Raw genomic sequence first — 21,169 nt, 5'->3', positions numbered from 1 at the left:
GGAATCTGCCTCAATATTTCCAGTGTCTATTTTAATTTTTATTAAATTTGTTCATTAGTATTTGACTAATCTGCCAATGAACAAATCTACAGACAGGGAATGCAAATAAATAAATAAAAAATAAAATTGGAAACCCTGTTCTGCATACACCTGGCCAACAAATAAGGCTTCTCCAGCAGAAGTGCAGCTACGCTCCCCGTATTTGTCTAATCCCTAAACCTGATTATGGAATCTATTCCTCTTGTTTACATGACATGTAAGGAATCAGGTTACAGTGGAAAACCGACAGTAACCTGGTTACTTAAATACATTTAAAGACACAGATGAAGAGAAACGGAGACAGAATGGAAGGAAAGAGACTAAAAAAGACCCAAGGGAACAAATTTGGGAGAAAAATTGAGAGAGGAGAGGAATGGAGATAGTAAGGAAAAAAAACAAGGCCAGTGCTTGGGTTGATATGCCATTCAGATGCAAATCTGAAAAGCCTGGTGCAGGGTAAATCCTGGGGAAAAGAATCTAATTATGTGCTATTTGTTGGGCAATGACAAGTGACAGTGTGGACTCATGTTTTATGGATAACCAGTGGGCACAGCTAACCTAAAAATTACCTCCAATAACTGCTAATCCACTAACTGAAATGCTAACTGTGATAAAGTTAAAGTAAACCGCTAAAACATTTAGCTAAAACTACAGCAAAGTTTTCTTATTATGCATTCAGCTTTATTTTGTGGGGTTTTGGGCTCTAAGACAGTCAAAAATAGGTCAACAGAGTTTGAAATTTAATATGTTGAAGCATAAACATGGAGGTTCCCAAAAAAGGTTAGCATGTCAAGATAAAAAAATAAATAAATAAATTCAAAAGTAATTTCCATTCAACATACAGCAGAAATTATTTAACAAATAAGTCTGCTCTGTGTAAGCCTGATCCCATCAGCTTCTGGTTCGTACTTATATGGGAAACCCCTTTGGATCACCAGCGGCTGTGGGTGTGTTTCTCCGGGTGAAACTGGAGTTGCATCAGGAAGAACATCCGGTGTAAAACTTATGCCAATTACCAATGCAGTTCTGGATGTATCCGCTGTGGCGACCCCGTCCCGAGATGGGAGCAGCCAAAATGACAACACACAAATAAAAAAAAACACTTTCAACAATCTAATAATTAATGAATCTCCTCAAGTTCATGCTTGTTGCCTTCACGTTATATGTCAGTTTCGCTACGTGGATGAGTGAATGATCTCCAACGAGAACAAACCTGTATGATTGCAAGGTTTACACATTTCAACCATTATTATTATTATTATTATTATTATTATTATTATTACTATTACTATTTAAGTTTGCAGAACAAAAGTTAGTGGAAGTTAATTTTGTCTGCTAATGGTTTCTAAAGTTAATTCGGTGTTGCCGACCGAACAGCTCTCCCTAAAAATTGGTCTACCCTGCCTACACTGTGCATGTGTCATTTTGGAGCATCTGTAGCGATTCACCGATTATCATCTCATTTCTGCTTAAAACTGCACTCCAGTCATCATCTATCTCAGCAACAGATATCTGAAACTTTTGTACAACAATCATTTCCACATAAATTCAGCATTATTTCATCATAAAAGATGGGGGGAATGACAAGAGCGCAACAGCAGCATGTCTGAGACTGACTCTCTGAGTCTGACTCTCTACACTCAAAGCGATTAAAGGGAATAATGTGATTATTAACCATCAGATGACAAAGTAAAACCTCTTAAATCATTCTAAAGTCAGTTTTAAGCAGAAACGAGGCAGATTTAAGCAGAAACGAGGTGACAATCGGTGAATCGCTACCGATGCTCTTTCACTTTGAAGTTATTCTGACTGGATTCTATCATTCTAACTTGACTCGGCAGAGAGCCGCGCAACGTTTGGAGCTGTGTGAACAGAACGGAGGATGATTCTCCTTTCTTTCTCCCAACAAGACAGGAGTCTCAGTTAGTGACTTTAATCTGCACAAACGAGACTTACAATTGACATATTCAGGGATGAAAGTGGTAAAAACAAAAAAAAAGCTGAAACCCAAAATTACCCCCCAACACCACCTGCATGAAAATGTTTGAATTCCAGAAGCTCTAAAATGCAATCTGGGATTATTCCAGACGATAAACTGGAGTGAGTGCAGCATCCATTTAGGTGAGAAAAAACCCAACTTTACTTATTCAGATTCATTCCAGTAGTATTCTGCTCTTACTAGATGCAGCAGTTTTCTAGTTTGGCAGATAGTTCTGGAGGAAATCACTGAAGAAATTAACACATTGAAAATATGGTTTGACTGAAACAAACTGTCATTAAACTTAAATAAGACACGGATGAAATGGAGGTGTAAGAGTCACTAGGTGTTAACAGGAAACATTTATTTCTGTATGTATGTATTTATTTATTTATTTATTTATTTATGTATTTTCATTGTTAGTTGCCTTTATGTTTTCTGTTGTGTTTCTATTCAGGTTCTTTTTGTCTCTTTCTCTAAGTTATTATTACTATTATTATTGTGCTTGCTATTATTATTAATATATAAACAAAAATAAATTTAAAAAATATTACAATTTGTAATACATTTGACTCTTTTACAACAACAAACACTTGGCAGCTGCAACTGCTTCATGCTAATTTTAACATTGAAAATGCCATAGACATGCTAATGTGTTAGCATCGGTCCCGTTTTTGTTATAAAATACATCTATCAACTGTTTCAGAAGACCATAACAGCTCGGTTTAACATTAAAAAGGTAATTAATACTCACAGCCATATGCTCTTTAGGGTTTTAGCGGGGGAAAGCGAAAGAAAAAATGAATCAACGAAGCAATGATCGAAGCACTGCTTCAATCTGCGAATCACTGCTTCAATTGGTTCAAGGTTCAAAGCAAAGCCGCGCTGCAGAAAAGTTGATTACAGACCCGCTGCAGGGTCTGTAATCAATGTAGAGAAATTATAATTTTCCTGACAAAAAAGTAAGTCCCTTCAGCTGCTCCCTTGTTTGCACTCGGGGTCGCCACAGCAAATCCAAGGTGGATCTGCATGTTGATTTGGCACAGGTTTTACGCCGGATGCACTTCCTGACGCAACTCCACATTACATGGAGAAATGTGGCAGGGGTGGGATTTGAACCCAGAACCTTCCGAACTGAAACCAAGCGCATTAACCACTTGGCCACCACCCCTGCATAACACCCCCCAAAAACAATGGCCACTCTGAAGGACCGATAAGGGGATCATTAAGTAAAAAGGTTATTGATGTCCGTGGATCAAATCATTTCTTAACGATACCCGAAAGGAACTGGTTCTCGATACCCATCTCTAGTCCCCAATCTGTTACTATGATATGATGCTGAATTTATGTGGAAATGATTGTTGTACAAAAGCATCATATCTGTCGCTGAGATAAATAACATTTGACTGGAGTGCATTTTTAAGCAGAAATGATAGGCTATAATCGTGGATCGATGCTGACGCTCAGACATGATACTGCTGATGCACTGAAATGATGTATGTGCAGTGAAGGCAAGGGGGACCGATTTTTAGAGGGGACCTTTCGGTCAGCGACAGGGTAACAAAAAAATTTAGCGTTGCTAATTAGCAGCTAACTGATCAGCTGAACTATGCTCACCGCTGTGGAGAGCAGTGAAAGTGTGTAATAGAAACCTTTCTGCCAGGTGATAGCCGGTCTCGGAGCCCCAGAGGTCTCACAGTGCAGGATGACTGACATGCCGTCGATCACAGTGCTGTCAGAGGGTCCGGCTGTGATATTTGGGGCAATGCCTGAGGGGAGAAGAACACAGAGTGAATAAAGAGAGAGCGGTGTACAGCCAAGAGACAAGCTAAGAGGGTTACTGAGGTGAGAAAATAAAAGTGTCAATGGCAAAACCCCACTTGAAATGTATTCTTGCAAGCACCATCTTGAGCATCTCAGCATTTAGTCGTCGCTCTTTCCTGCTAATACTTCACAGATTGCCAAAGCCTTCACCTTGATGCCACGACAGCCTACTACCTTTCTTTTTTCTTTTGCAGTTAGAGGAAAAACACGTTTGGAAAGAGGAAGGCAATATGCAGATAACTTAAATCCCCATTTGTGAAATGCAATAAATCAAAGCCTTTAAAGGGTGACAGAAAATTGTATCGCTCCTCCGTGGAGAGTGGAAGAGAAAGAGAAGTTTGGCAAAGGAGAAGCGCCGAGTTGGCGCAGATGTGAGGTGGAGGGGTGAGTGCATGGAGGAGAAGAAAAGATGATCTGATGAGATGGAAGGAGAGAAGGGAGAGATGACAGGGAAGGAACGGGTGAGACGGGGAGAGAGAGGATGTTATGAATTCTGATAACACGGTGCAGTATAAAGTGAAGACAGGATGGATAGAAATACAGTGAGGAAAATTAGATGTCAAAAGCACGGCAAAGAGATGCACCGTGAGGGAAAAATTACCAACGAATTTTTAAATTCCAGCAGTGAGACACACACACACACACACACACACACACACACACACACACACACACACACACACACACACACACACACACACACACACACACACACACACACACACACACACACACACACACACACACTCAGGAGAAACAGGTGATTAGATTTAGTCAGCAAACATGGTATTAACGACAAGACTTAAAAAAAAATTGTTGTGTGGGCCGCTGAAGAGGAGGTACTGCTGGCCCACCACCAGAGGGCGCCCTGCCTGAAGTGCGGGCTTCAGGCACGAGAGGGCACCGGAGCAACCGGGAGTGACAGCTGTCACTCATCAACAAGCACCAGCTGTCACTCATCATCACCACTACCATCACCATAAAAGCCGGGCAGCAACTCCACCTCGCTGCCGAGATATCGTCTACCTTATAGGTAAATTCTCAGCCTTGATTGTGCCTACGCACGTGCTTGCTGTTCTGGTTTTGTGATCTGTTGCGGGAGATTCAACTCGCTATTTCCAGTGGGAGGCTCGGGGTTCGTGGATTGACGAGCGGTGAACGGTTTTTACTCCTCACTCCGAACTACGTAAAATAGGAGATTGATTCTGCACTGTGATTAAGGTGGAGGTGTTTTTTCCCACCCAACTACTGAAAGAACAAACTTGCTGACTGTTTACTGGGCGTGTTTTCACACACCCACCATTAACTGTTTTCTGCCCTGCCAGCGGTACCAGATCTGACAGCTGGAGACGGTGGCCACCTGGGGATTCGGGACTTGGCGGCTCCGGTGTGTTCCAGATCTGGTGGCAGTGGAAATCGTGTGGGGCCCGGCTCTTCTCTGGATGGTTGTCTCCTATCCTCGAGCCTGCCCACACGTCACCCTTGTATATTTGACTGTAATCCAAATTCTGCATCTGTCTGTATTCCATTGTGCACGTTTCACAACAGTAAAGTGTTGTAATTTTTGACTCATCCATCGTCCGTTCATTTACGCCCCCTGTTGTAGGTCCATGTCACTACACTTTCCCAACAAAAATGTAATTGCAATTGAATCAGTGGAGGTGTAACACTCAATTTATATGTAAAGTACTTTTTAAATACTTCAACAAGGAAAGGAAATACCCTTTATGCATATTAGGGAGGGCATTCAAAAAGACGATTTTAAACAAGGATCTTGACTTTGGACAAAAAAAATAAACTGACAAATAAGTTTATTTGAAGATGTATGAATATGTATAATTTACATAGACTGTGTATATCAGTGGTGGCTGCTGGTCTGTCAAAGAGGGGAAGTTCATTGTCATCTTAGATCATAAAATTTGTCGATTAATTTATATGTAAATTCAAATATGTAAAATGGTCATTACAGTCCCTAGTTGCACAAGCATTTCAAAATTTCTATCTCTATTATACGAGGTCTATTAGAAAAGTATCCGACCTTATTATTTTTTTCAAAAACCATATGGATTTGAATCACGTGTGATTACATCAGACATGCTTGAACCCTCGTGGGCATGCGAGAGTTTTTTCACGCCTGTCGGTTACGTCATTCGCCTGTGGGCAGTCTTTGAGTGAGGAGTGGCCCACCCGCTCGTCGATTTTTTCCATTGTTTAGGAATGGCTCAGAGACTGTTGCTTTGTTTGATAAAATTTTTTTCAAAACTGTAAGGCACAACTGAGTGGACACCATTCAATAAATTCAGCTGGTTTTCGGTAAAAATTTTAACGGCTGATGAGAGATTTTGGTCTGGTAGTGTCGCTTTAAGGACGGTCCACGGCGCCTGACGGCGATCTGCGCTTCGAGGCGGCAGCGTCTCGCCGTTTCAAGTTGAAAACTTCCACATTTCAGGCTCTGTTGACGCAGTAAGTCGTCAGAGAACAGAGAACTTTCAGAAGAAGTCGGCATGAGGAGTTTATTCGGACATTCCATTGTTAACGGTCATTTTGTAATGAAAGAACGTGCGGGCAGAGTCGCATGTCGGGCTGGACCCGACCGCGGGGGGTCGCGGCAGGAAAAACACCTCCGTTGGAAACCTTAACGGGCAAGTTGGAACATGCCCAAGCTGTTAAACAATTTCTCAGTTACTCACTTGTTGAAAGCCATTAAAAGCCGCCTGAATTCTACAAATGGTTTTCAACACGGAGGTGTTTTTCCTGTCGCGGCGCACACAGATTTGCCGAGTCATCACGGAAACGACTCGGCGAATTTGCGCGTACGTCTTTCATTAAAAAAATGTCCTTAAACAGTGGAATGTCCGCATAAATTCCTCATGCCGGCCTCTTCTGAATCTTCTCTGTTCTCTCACGATGTCCTGGGTGAATTAAGCCTTAAATTAGGATGTTTTCAGCTCGAAACAGGCCAACGACAGCGCCTGGAAGCGCTGCAGGACGTCCCGCTTTGTGGGAAGTCCTTACACCGACAGAAACACCCCATAATCTCTCATCAGCCGTTAAACTTTTCACAGAAAACCAGCTTAATTTCTCGAATAGTGTCCACTCGGATATTCCTCACAGGTCCAGAAAAAATTTTGATAAAGCAACGCGCGCCGTCTCGAGCAGCGTGTGAAACAAAGGAATTCAGCCGAGAGGGCGGGACCACATCTCACTCAAGGCCTGCCCACAGGGAAATGACGTCACCGACACGCGTGAAAAAACTCACGCATGCGCACGAGGGTTCAAGCATGATTGGTGTAATCACATGTCATTCAAATCCATATAGTTAAAAAAAAAATAAAGGGTCGGTTTATTATCTAAGAGACCTCGTACAGTATTTTATGATGGCACAATCACATTAGATTAGATTAGATAGAACCTCATTTAGAACTTTATTAATCCCTTATGAAGACTCCTTTAGGAATTGCGTATTACACAAGTTTATTAATTATTAACCCCTTAACGCCTATTGTCGCATATATGCTACAATATTTGACTCAAATATGCAACATACCAAATTGACCAGTATGCCTGTTGTCGCAAATTTGCAACATGCCATTATTATTATTATAACATTATAACATAAATTCATTACCAAAATACCAACATTACTATTTATTTCTTGTGCAAAAATGAAATGAAAAATCTCAACATTATTTACCATCTACTTAAAGGCAAAAACACACACAAAACATTTTTTTATATACAGCTATATAAATTCAGGCGTTAAGGGGTTAATGTTTATTAATGTTTTTAAACAAAAATACCATCAAAAATCTCAAGAAGCACATAGAACCTTTATTAGTGAACATACATAACACAGCCTGACTGTTTCATCACATCTTAGCCTTTATTGTTCCAGGCAAATGTTATGTTACCTAATTGTACGAAAAGCTTTGAAACGCTGAACCATTGCTTCATATTGATTCAGTGGTTCAAAACGCTTCAGTTTCTCCGTCACTAATTTTCAGAAATAAAATAAATCAGCAACCTCTAATTATTACTAATTATTACATGTGCCCAGATAAACTACAGTTATAAAAGCTTTGATGTTGTGTTGCAAACCGGGACGTTAAATAACATGCAACGACCTTAAACACTAACTTCTTGAAGAACAAAGCAGAGAACAACTCACCTGGATCTCACGTAACGTGTAATCTGGTACCTGATGCCTGTAATCTGTGAATGTTCCTGCATCCAAATCATCAGTTTCGTTCTATTGTCTTTCCGCAGAGTTTGACTCATTTTGTTTGGCTGCGGTACAAAGATTTTAAGTTTTTTATTAATTTTTTTTTTTTTTGGTAGCACTGTATAAACATATGTTATCTAACATGCACCTTTAAAACATTTATAGCGCATTCACCGCCAGAGACGCTCAGTGTCTGGGAGCTGGATAAAAACGTGGCATGACCGTCGAGTTTTGAGGCAATGAAAAGAAACTGTTCCAGGCAACTGTCCCACTGAAGTGAACGGACACTCGTCTTCTACAGGCAAATGACTGTATGAGAAAAAGATTTATGAGAAGTTAACAAAATAGAGTCCATCAATTTGTGATAAATAGCTGATTCTGAACATGATGAATGTATCCCATAATCCCTTGCGCGCCAGAGAGGCGCTGAAATCAAAAAACATAAAGAAACCACATGACAACAATTGCAAATGAACATTATCTCCAGCTGGTTCAAAATGCTGCTGCCAGACTCTTGACAGGAAGCAAAAGGTTTGACCACATTGCATCCATTTTGGCATCTCTTCACTGGCTTCCTGTCTCTCTGTGATCAGATTTTAAGGTTCTGCTATTAACTTTTAAAATTATTCATGGACTAGTACCTCGCTACTTAGCTAATTCAGCCCTACGTACTGGCCCAGGCTCTGCATTCTCAGGACAAAAGGCTACTTTGTATCCCTAGGGTGAATAAAAACTCTGCAAGCCACAGAGCCTTCTCTTATTGTGTACATGTTTAATGATCTCCCTGCGTAAATAAAACAGTCAGATTCTATAGAGACTTTCAAGTCCAGACTTACGACGCATTTATTCTCCCTTTCATATGGCTAGTATACTGGCACAGTATGTTACTATGCTTCCTACCCTTTTAAATTAATTTTATTAGGAAACAGAGTGGGTCTCTGGCTCAACATTATCTAATGTCTGGGTCTGTTAGTGAAGCTTAGACGCTGGCTGACGTTAAATGTATTCCTGGTGCCAGACTTCCCGACATTGCATCTCATCTTAGGGTGCTGATGCTGCAGAAGGGAAGACAGATGAAGGAACATGACATGAGATATAGTCACATAGTTATTCACATTGGCACCAATGATATCAGGATGAAGCACTCAGAGGTCACAAAAATGGACATAGAGAGGACTTGTGACCTTGCCAGAAAGATGTGTCGGCATCGATTAATAATCTCTGGTCCCCTCCCCTCCCGGGGTACTGATGAGGCGTTTAGCAGGCTGACATCATTAAATAGGTGGCTGGTGCAGTTTTGTAGACAGCAAGGCTTTAGCTTTATTGATAACTGGCCTTTGTTCTGGGGCCACCGTGGCTTGCTGATGCCGGACGGTCTCCACCCTACTGGGGAAGGCGCTGCCATCTTCTCTGCGAACATAGATAGAGCACTACAGGGAGGGTAACATTAGGAATCTACAGCAGGCCACGGAGCAGGTGATTAGAGACCCTGCAAGGCTTATGACAAATGTGGATGTGGAATCCATTAGCTTAGCGGGAAATTTAGTGCAGAAAATCCACTATGGTGATAGTGCAGTTTATTTGCCAGGGAGGGAATTTCAACAAGTTGAGACTGTGGCCTGCTTCCGTAGTCATGTCCATAAAAATCATAGAGGGATATGCTTTCCAAACTTAATACCCATTACTATATTGGATGATGTTGAAATTGAGGATGGCCCAGTGGTTGTTCCAGCAATAGCAAAGATTTCGTGTCTGCTACCTACAACGCGCGTGGAATGTCTTAAACCCAAACCTACTTCAAGGCATCTTATATATGCTACTCTGGAACCACCTCTAAACCCAAACAGTTCAACTGTCAACCCCACTGAGGTCCTTAGACTGGGTCTTATTAACATAAGATCACTGTCCTCAAAATCACTGTTGATCAATGATCTAATTATTCATCATCACTTAGATATGATTGGGCTATGTGAAACCTGGCTTAAACCTACAGCTGTCTTCCCCTTAAATGAGGCCTGCCCACCAGCATATACATTTAGTCACGTCCCTCGTGATGCGAAGCAAGGCGGGGGTGTTGCTCTTATTTATAAATCTAGGTTTAGCTTATTAGCTGTTGGGGGTTACAAATATCACTCATTTGAGCATCTGATTCTCCGCTCTGCTCAGGATATTACACATTGCCAAGGTCAGAAGAATAAAAATCAGTCGTATTACCTTGTCACTGTATATCGGCCTCCTGGCCCATATTCTGAATTCTTAGATGAATTTAGTGCATTCATCTCTAACTTGTCAACTAGTGTACACAACATTCTGATCATTGGTGACTTTAACATTCATATAAATAAGCCTTCTGATCCCCTCTGCAAATCATTTACTGAAATTGTGGATGCATTAGGATTTCGGCAATGCATTCAGATTCGACAAACATTAGTGGAAATACCCTGGATCTGGTTCTTGCATGTGGTATTGCTGTCACAAATATTGATATCATGCCTCTTACATCAGTGGTGTCTGATCACTCACTTATTAAGTTTAGAGTTTCGCTGCCGTGTTTAGTGGAACAACAACCTTATATATCTTTACGGTGATGCATCAACTCCTCAACTAAGACTGAACTCGAAGCTAGACTGCCTGATGTCTTAGCTTCACATTTGACAAATACCCAGTCAGAAGACAGACTTGTGGATAGTTTAAACTCAGTGATCAAAACTACACTCGACATGATTGCACCACCTATGTTAAAACCGCGCTCCCCCAAATCACAGTCACCTTGGTTCAATGATTATCTGCTGTGATGAATCTGTTTGTGATGCCGTCACTAAAAGTGATGTCATCTGTTAGTTCGTGATGCCATCACAAAATCATTTTCTTGATGGCATTGGGTTAGGGTTAGGGTTAAACATAGTGATCAAAACTTGACTACGTCACAAAAATTCTGCATTTTTTTGACGGTTAAAAAAATACGAGACTGGGCTGAACTTCAACTATGTACAATGGCTGCTCCATTGTTTCCACTCAGGGTTGCCACAGCTGATCCAAGGTGGATCTGCATGTTGATTTGGAACAACCTTTACACCAGATATCCTTCCTAATGCAACTCCACATTACATGGAGAAATATGGCATGGGCGGGGTTTGAACCAGAAACCTTCCGCACTGAAACCAAGTGCACTAACCACTTGGTCACCACCCCTGCTACATCTGCTCCTAATTCAGTCATAAATGTGATGATAAGACTACTCCCTGCAACTCACCCAGGGATGTCCAGCAGATGACAAACAAGTAGATGGTATAAGCAAAATAAACATATTTTTGCGATGAAATTTTGTATCAACATGAACCCAAGTATAACCAATTCACCCTCATTATATGCACATCTAAGCTGGAGATCTATAGGATGATAGTATCTATTGTTTTTGAGATATCATGATCAGGAATTACAAGGGGTGGATAGATATTGCGGATGCCTAAAAATTGCAGGTAGACTGCTTGGCACATGATGACACAAAGATGATCATTCAGTCATGAAAAAACTTTAAAACCTTAATGAAATACAGTCTGATTTTCTTTAAAATTGCAAGACACCACCTGAAAGATATGTCATTTTAGCAACTTTGCCGACAAAATGTGTGATATTGATGAGTTTAGGTTTTTGGGATAACTGTATATTGACTAGGCATCTTAAAAAATACAATAAAACCTAATGTGCAACAATGATGCAACAATTTATTGTGTGGGTCATGCTGGTTTTGAATTTAAATGCTTATACTGTGAGACATAGGATGCTGAAGACTTTTGCACAGTGAAGATGCTTAAAGCTATAGTGCCACTGGGTGTTTGAGATTTAAGTCATAAAAATAATTTTATTTGGCACTACTTTAATTTTATTGATGATCAACATTTCATAGAGTTGGAAGTGAAATACTAGAAATCTTATGGATGTTAATGTATGATGGGTCACAGGTAATCTCAAAACATCACGCATGCGCACACGCGCTTCTTCCTGTAGTTAATTTGCATGACGGTGATAAAGGAATAGGCAATAGTCACTATGGAAACCCCCCCCACCCCCCCAGATAAAAATGTCCTCTTCATTAAAATGAGCTGTAATTTTGCAACATGTTACAAAAACAAATGTACACTATAATGCTTGAATTTCGGTAGAATTAAATTTTGTCAGTTTTGTAAAATTTTAAAGGCCCTGTAGCTTTAAGACTTCCCATAGATTTAAGATTTTTCTAATTCCCTATAGCTTTAAAATTCCTGCACACTATGGCCTTCATGGATAAATATATTCAAAGCACTTTCCCCTCATTTTGCTGTGCGTCATGAATCATTATATATGGACCCAGTTTGATTGCCTGAATGTAGCCTCTGTTATGTGCTCAGTGATTGACAACTGTGATGTGTTGCCTAGCAACAGCACTCAAGTTTGACATTTGTACGAAAAACGTTCATCAGGTGTGATCATCAATAACAAGCCATGGCAATATGCTACTTTTTAAAAAAACCTGATCGCCTTAGCTAAAGTGTTATGGAAAACCAGTCTTGAATGTGAAAAAAAGCAATGGGTTTCCAAAACACAAATAGGGTTTGGACTTCATGAACAGCAATAATCTGTGGATAAGATTCACTCACTGGTAACAGCCAGGTAGGTGTTGGTCTGTACTTCGCCTGCCAAATTTCTGGCAAAGCACTGGAACATCCCTGTATCATCAGGCAGGAGCCCATTAACCTGCAGGCTGCCCCCCACCAGCACTCTGTACCTGGGCGTCTTCACCGGATTGATGGGTAAAGCATCCTTGTACCACACGATCTCTGGCTGAGGCACTCCTGCACATGTTGAGAAGATTTTATTGTCAGGGAGAGGCCTGTCTTAAATTACAGTTATCCAGCACTTATAATTAGACACAGTCATTCATTTAGGACTCTGTTTCAGTTAAAATGAAATCGGTCTTGCTTGTAATTTTGTGAGCAATTTCACAATTTATATCTAGGCATTGACGCACGTCGCTGTGTCGTTCGGCCTTTGAGGCCAAGAGACACCTGGGAAGATCTTATGGAGTCAAGAGGTAGACAGAGGTGTTTGAAGATGCAAGAGAATGAAGGACCATGTATTTGGGGTGCTGGTGCTTCTTGTGTTAATGTGCAGTTGTGAGACTTGGACTCTAACCAGTGACTTAAGGGAATGACTGGATGTGTTTGTTGTGAGGTCTTTGAGGATCCGCAGGTGCTGTTGGAATGACATGTATCCCTTACATTTTGACATTTTGCCCATGTGGTGCATTTATCTGGACATTATCCAGCAAGCTGATGCCTCAGTGTTGAGGACCCCAGCGAATGCAAAAGGCCAAGTTGAAGTCATGTTTTAACTGGCAGAAAACTCATCCATGGGGATGGATGAGTTGTATGCCTGAGTGGTTGCTATGCAAGATTGAAGGTGGTTCCATTGTGTGATGGATGTAGCAACATGTGGTACCAGCACATGCTCCAGACCTGATCCGAATAGTAATTTCTCAAAGGTGCTTGAAAATCATTTCATTCGAGGCTCCAAACACAACACCAATAGTACCTTGAAATAATAATGTGACACAGTTACAGTTCACTTGCATGTGAAGTCACATTTATGAGCATAGCGTAGTGTTGTGGTGTTGCTGCATCCACCACACGACAGAACAGCTCCAGGTCCTCGGTGGCAATCACCCAGGCGGACTACTGGCCCATCCTTTCGAAAGTAACTATCAGTCTGATGTAGCCAGGTGAAGCGTGGGTGTTCCATTGGCCTTCTCCAGGCACTGGGGTCCACAACACTGAGGTACAGTATCTGCGGTGGATCACACCCAGAGAAACGCATCATGTGGCCAAAATGTCAAAGTTGATACTCCCTCACAGTACAAATGATACCCCTCACCTGAATCATGCCAAGTTACCTTTTGTTGAAAAGAAAGTAATTCCAGAAGTACCAATGTTATCTTCTGAAGGGACCTAGTAACAAAGGCATCCAGTCATTCCCTTAGTTCAATGGTTAGTATCCACTTCTCATAACCATTCAGTAAAGCCCCTTTCACACAGACCCTGCATAGGGTTGCATTGTGCTACATAGAGTACGCTGGAATGGCTGCATGTCATGAAAAAAAAAAAGTTGCACGAAGGGGGAAACTTGGCCTGCCTCCTCTTCTTCCATGGTTTTGAAGCTTCTCTGTTAGCAAAGTCCAGCAGCAATAATAGAGTCCAGCAGGATGAATAAAATCCAGCAATGCAGGTACAGTAGTGTTCAGAATAATAGCAGTGCTATGTGACTAAAAAGATTAATCCAGGTTTTGAGTATATTTCTTATTGTTACATGGGAAACAAGGTACCAGTAGATTCAGTAGATTCTCACAAATTCATGATATGCACACTCTTAAGGCTATGAAATTGGGCTATTAGCAAAAAAAAAAAAAGTAGAAAAGGGGGTGTTCACAATAATAGTAGCATCTGCTACTCTCTGTTGAGATGTTCAAAAAGCAACTAAAGACTCGATTTTTTAAAAAGGCTTTTCATGGCCAATAATCTTTTAGTACTGAGTGTTTTACTGTATATTTTTATTGTTTTACCTTGTAAAGCGCTTTGTGACCCCTGTCTGTGAAAAGCGCTATATAAATAAAGTTTACTTACTTACTTACTTACTATTGATGCTACAAACTCAAAGCGACTATGTTCAGACTGCTTTTTTAGCAATCCTGTGAATCACGAAACTAGTATTTAGTTGTATAACCACAGTTTTTCATGATTTCTTCACATCTGCAAGGCATTAATTTTGTTGGTTTGGAACCAAGATTTTGCTCGTTTACGAGTGTGCTTGGGGTCATTGTCTTGTTGAAACACCCATTTCAAGGGCATGTCCTCTTCAGCATAAGGCAACATGACCTCTTCAAGTATTTTGACATATCCAAACTGATCCATGATACCTGGTATGCGATATATAGGCCCAACACCATAGTAGGAGAAACATGCCCATATCATGATGCTTGCACCACCATGCTTCACTGTCTTCACTGTGAACTGTGGCTTAAATTCAGAGTTTGGGGGTCGTCTCACAAACCGTCTGCGGCCCTTGGACCCAAAAAGAACAATTTTACTCTCATCAGTCCACAAAATATTCCTCCATTTCTCTTTAGGCCAGTTGATGTGTTCTTTGGCAAATTGTAACCTCTTCTGCACGTCTTTTATTTAACAGAGGGACTTTGCGGGGGATTCTTGCAAATAAATTAGCTTCACACAGGCGTCTTCGAACTGTCACAGCACTTACAGGTAACTCCAGACTGTCTTTGATCATCCTGGAGCTGATAAATGGGTGAGCCTTTGCCATTTTGGTTATTCTTCTATCCATTTTGATGGTTGTTTTCCATTTTCTTCCACGCGTCTCTGTTTTTTTTGTCCATTTTAAAGCATTAGAGATCATTGTAGATGAACAGCCTATAATTTTTTGCACCTGCGTATAAGTTTTCCCCTCTCCAATCAACTTTTTAATCAAACTACGCTGTTCTTCTGAATAATGTCTTGAATGTCTCATTTTTCTCAGGCTTTCAAAGAGAAAAGCATGTTCAACAGGTGCTGGCTTTATCCTAAAATAGGGGACACCTGATTCATACCTGTTTGTTCCACAAAATTGACAAACTCACTGACTGAATGCCACACTACTATTATTGTGAACATCCCCTTTTCTACTTTTTTTCTAATAGCCCAGTTTCATAGCCTTAAGAGTGTGCATATCATGAATGCTTGGTCTTGTTGGATTTGTGAGCATCTACTGAATCTACTGGTACCTTGTTTCCCATGTAACAATAAGAGATATACTCAAAACCTGGATTAATTTTTTAGTCACATAGCACTACTATTATTCTGAACACTAATTTATGTACTGATACTGATAAAACAGAACCTTTTTCCATAGCTGCTCCCTTCCTCTGAAACGCTCTCCCCAAACAGATTGGTGACTGTACCAATCTGTCCACCTTCAAGAATCAAGTTAAAACCCATCTTTTTAGATCTGCTTTTAATTTGTGATTTTATTTATTTATCAAATCAAATCAAATCAATTTTATTTATATAGCGCCAAATCACAACAAACAGTTGCCCCAAGGCGCTTTATACTGTAAGGCAAAAGCCATACAATAATTACAGAAAATCCCCAATGGTCAAAACGACCCCCTATGAGCAAGCACTTGGCGACAGTGGGAAGGAAAAACTCCCTTTTAACAGGAAGAAACCTCCAGCAGAACCAGGCTCAGGGAGGGGCAGTCTTCTGCTGGGACTGGCTGGGGCTGAGGGGAGATAATCAGGACAAAAACATGCAGTGGAAGAGAGCAGAGATCAATCACCAATGATTAAATGGCTCATGGATCGATCATGTATAGATAAAGCTGGGTATCATCTGCGTAACAATGAAAATTTAAGCAATGATTTCTAATAACACTGCCTAAGGGAAGCATGTATAAAGTGAATAAAATTGGTCCTAGCACAGAACCTTGTGGAACTCCATAATTAACCTTAGTCTGTGAAGAAGACTCCCCATTTACATGAACAAATTGTAATCTATTAGATAAATATGATTCAAACGACTGCAGCGCAGTGCCTTTAATACCTATGGCATGCTCTAATCTCTGTAATAAAATTTTATGGTCAGCAGTATCAAAAGCTGCACTGAGGTCTAACAGGACAAGCACAGAGGTGAGTCCACTGTCTGAGGCCATAAGAAGATCATTTGTAACCTTCACTAATGCTGTTTCTGTACTATGATGAAATCTGAAAGCTGACTGAAACTCTTCAAATAGACCATTCCTCTGCAGATGATCAGTTAGCTGTTTTACAACTACCCTTTCAAGAATTTTTGAGAGAAAAGGAAGGTTGGAGATTGGCCTATAATTAGCCAAGATAGCTGGGTTAAGTGATGGCTTTTTAAGTAATGGTTTAATTACTGCCACCTTAAAAGCCTGTGGTACATAGACAACTAATAAAGATAGACTGATCATATTTAAGATCGAAGCATTAACTAATGGTAGGGCTTCCTTGAGCAGCCTGGTAGGAATAGGTCTAATAGATATGTTGATGGTTTGGAGGAAGTAAGTAATGAAAATAACTCAGACAGAACAATCAGAGAGAAAGAGTCTAGCCAAATACCAGCATTACTGAAGGCAGCCAAACATAAAGATATGTCTTTGGGATGATTATGAATAATTTTTTCTCTAATAGTTAAAATTTTATTTGCAAAGAAATTCATGAAGTCATTACTAGTTAAAGTTAAAGGAATACTCGGCTCAATAGAGCTCTGACTGTTTGTCAGCCTGGCTACAGTGCTGAAAAGAAACCTGGGGTTGTCTCTTTTTTCTTCAATTAGTGATGAATAGTAAGATGTCCTAGCTTTACGGAGGGCTTTTTTTTATAGAGCAACAGACTCTTTTTCCAGGCTAAATGAAGATCTTCTAAATTAGTGAGATGCCATTTCCTCTCCAGCTTATGGGTTATCTGCTTTAAGCTGCGAGTTTGTGGGTTATACCACGGAGTCAAGCATTTCTGATTTAAGGCTCTCTTTTTCAGAGGAGCTACAGCATCCAAAGTTGTGCTCAGTGAGGATGTAAAGCTTGACGAGATAATCTATCTCACTCACAGAGTTTAGGTAGCTACTCTGCACTGTGCTGGTATATGGTATTAAAGAACATAACAAAGAAGGAATCATATCCTTAAACCTAGTTACAGCGCTTTCAGAAAGACTTCTACTGTAATGAAACTTATTCCCCACTGCTGGGGAGTCCATTAAAGTAAATGTAAATGTTATTAAGAAATGATCAGACAACAGGGGGTTTTCAGGGAATACTGTTAAGTCTTCAATTTCTATGCCGTATGTCAGAAAAAGATCTAAAGTGCGGTTAAAATGGTGGGTGGGCTCATTTACATTTTGAAAAAAGCCAACTGAATCAAATAATAGATTAAATGCAGTGTTGAGGTTGTCATTCTCAGCATCTATGTGGATGTTAACATCACCCACTATAATTATCTTATCTGAGCTAAGCACTAAGTCAGACAAATGGTCTGAAAATTCACAGAGAAACTCACAGTAACGATCAGGTGGACGATAGGTAATAACAAATAAAACTGTTTTTTGAGACTTCCAATTTGGATGGACAAGACTAAGAGTCAAGCTTTCAAATGAATTAAATGTCTGGGTCTTTGATTAATTAATAAGCTGGAGTGGAAGACTGCTGCTACTCCTCCTCCTCGACCCGTGCTTCGAGCATTTTGACAGCTAGTGTGACTCGGGGGTGTTGATTCATTTAAATTAACATAATCATCCTGCTGTAACCAGGTTTCTGTAAGGCAGAATAAATCAATATGTTGATCAATTATTATATCATTTACTAACAGGGACTTAGAAGAGAGAGACCTAATGTTTAATAGACCACATTTAACTGTTTTAGTCTGTGGTGCAGTTGAAGGTGCTATATTATTTTTTTTCTTTTTGAATTTTTATGCTTAAATAGATTTTTACTGGTTATTGGTGGTCTAGGAGCAGGCACCGTCTCTACGGGGATGGGGTGTTGGGGGGATGGCAGGGGAGAGAAGCTGCAGAGAGGTGTGTAAGACTACAACTCTGCTTCCTTGTTCCAACTCTGGATAGTCACGATTTGGAGGGTTTAAGAAAATTGGCCAGATTTCTAGAGATGAGAGCTGCTCCATCCAAAATAGGATGGATGCTGTCTCTCCTAACAAGACCAGGTTTTCCCCAGAAACTTTGCCAAATATCTATGAAGCCCACCTCATTTTTTGACACCACTCAGACAGCCAGCAATTCAGGGAGAACATGTGGCTAAACATGTCACTCCCGGTCCGATGGGGAGGGGCCCAGAGAAAACTACAGAGTCTGACATTGTTTTTGCAAAGTTACACACCGATTCAATATTAATTTTAGTGACCTCCGATTGGCGTAACCGGGTGTCATTACTGCCGACGTGAATTACAAGCTTACCAAATTTACGCTTAGCCTTAGCCAGCAGTTTCAAATTTCCTTCAATGTCGCCTGCTCTGGACCCCGGAAGACATTTGACTATGGTTGCTGGTGTCGCTAACTTCACATTTCTCAAAACAAAGTCGCCAATAACCAGAGTTTTTTCCTCGGCAGGTGTGTCGCCGAGTGGGGAAAAATGGTTAGAAATGTGAATGGGTTGGTGGTGTACAGGGGGCTTCTGTTTAGAACTACGCTTCTTCCTCACAGTCACCCAGCCGGCCTGCTTTCCCGGCTGCTCGGGATTTGCTGGGGGACAGCTAACGGCAGCTAAGCTACCTTGGTCCGCACCAACTACAGGGGCCTGCCTAACAGTAGGATTTTTCAAGGTGCGGAGCCGAGTCTCCAATTCGTCCAGCCTGGCCTCCAAAGCTACGAACATGCTACACTTATTACAAGTACTGTTACTGCTAAAGGAGGCCGAGGAATAACTAAACATTTCACACCCAGCGCAGAAAAGTGCGGGAGAGACAGGAGAAGCTGCTATGCTAAACCAGCTAAGAGCTAATAGCTGTGCTAAGCTAGCGGATTCCTAAAAACACACAAAGTGAGTAATGTGTGAATAATTTAGAGGTGATTCAGCAGAGAGAGTGCTTTAATTAAGGCACGTGAAGATTACACTGTGAAATAAATCGTTATCTAGTTATCTAGATCAATCTAACTACAGAGATTAAACAGCTAACAGATACAGCAAAACACTGCTGTGCTCCGGAAGAGGAAGTGATACAATACCGCAGTGAGAGACAAACACCAGTAGAGGCCCTTTATGTATTTTTATATTTTTTATTTATTTTTTAGATTTTTTTATTGATTTATTTGCTTAATTTTTAAATCTGGAAGGTGCCTTTGAGCATTATTAAAAGCAGTACACAAATCAAATGCATTACTATTATTAACCCTCTGGGGTCCAAGGGCATTTTTTTGGACAGTTCACTCGCCTGGCATAAATGTTTTTACTATTGCTGTTAAAAGCTCACCCTGCATCCCACAATCCAGTGGTATGTCTCTTTTTTAAGGACAACCTGTACTTTCAGAATATATATGCTATAGTGGTGTTTTACGAGGTCTGTTAGAAAAGTAACGGACCTTTTTATTTTATGCAAAAAATATATAGATTTGATTCATATGTTTTTACGTCAGCCAAGCTTGAACCTTCGTGCGCATGCGTGAGTTTTTTTTACGCCTGCCGGTTGCGTGATTCGCCTGTGGGCAGGCTTTGAGTGAGCACTGCTCCACCCCTCTCGTCATTTTGTTCATTGTGAGGAAATGGCGGAATGATTTGGGCTTTGTTCCATCAGAATTTTTTCAGAAACTGTTAGAGACAGGCAGCTGGAAACCATTCGAAAAATTTAGGTGGCTTTCGGTGAAAATTTTATGGGCTTCGCAGAGATTAAGGAGTGTTACTACAGCTTTAAGGACGGCCCACAATGGCGCACGGCGCTCCGCGCTCCGAGCTGCAATCGACAGGCAGAAACCACCAGATCATTTCTAAATGGATGGCTCTGTGGATCCAGGACCATCGTGTGCAATTTCTCTGGTTATCACAAGAGCTGGACATCAGCCATTTTCCAGCAGATTTCACTTTTAACAAGAGATTTTGTCATGGAAAGCCGCGCGGAGGCTTCGTGCGTCACGACCGATTCACTGATGAAGCGAGACAAAAGAACACCTCCATTTCGGAGTGTCAGAGGACAAGTTGGGACATGCCTATCTCGGCTTTCAGTGCTTACCAGTCAATTGAGTATAAGAGAAATTGTGGACAGCTGGGCATGTCCCAACTTGTCCTCTGACACTCCGAAACAGAGGTGTTCTTTTGTCAAAATCTCTTGTTAAAAGTGAAATCTGCCGGAAAATGGCTGATGTCCAGCTCTTGTGATAACCAGAGAAATTGCACACGATGGTCCCGGATCCACAGAGCCATCCGTTTAGAAATGATCTGGTGGTTTCTGCCTGTCGATCGCGGCTCGTGCGCCATTGTGGGCCATTGTGGGCCATCCTTAAAGCTGTAGTAACACTCCTTAATCTCTGCGAAGCCTGTAAAAGTTTCACCGAAAGCCACCTAAATT

General features: G+C 40.9%; 1 protein-coding gene across 1 annotated transcript in view; it reads right to left on the bottom strand.

Annotated features, from left to right (window-relative positions):
- The window catches only part of sdk2b (sidekick cell adhesion molecule 2b), a 1,022,446-nt gene that overhangs the window by 194,884 nt on the left and 806,393 nt on the right, over positions 1 to 21,169 (bottom strand). Inside the window, exons 10-11 of the mRNA XM_034194673.1 lie at positions 12,701 to 12,895; positions 3,670 to 3,786 (exon numbers count right to left, since the gene is read on the bottom strand). Coding sequence (XP_034050564.1) covers positions 3,670 to 3,786; positions 12,701 to 12,895 — 312 coding nt within the window. The remainder of the gene's footprint in view (positions 1 to 3,669; positions 3,787 to 12,700; positions 12,896 to 21,169) is intronic.

This window comes from Thalassophryne amazonica, chromosome 18 (assembly GCF_902500255.1).
Source record: "Thalassophryne amazonica chromosome 18, fThaAma1.1, whole genome shotgun sequence".
NCBI lineage: Eukaryota > Metazoa > Chordata > Actinopteri > Batrachoidiformes > Batrachoididae > Thalassophryne > Thalassophryne amazonica.
This window is presented reverse-complemented; position numbering and strand designations above follow the sequence as displayed.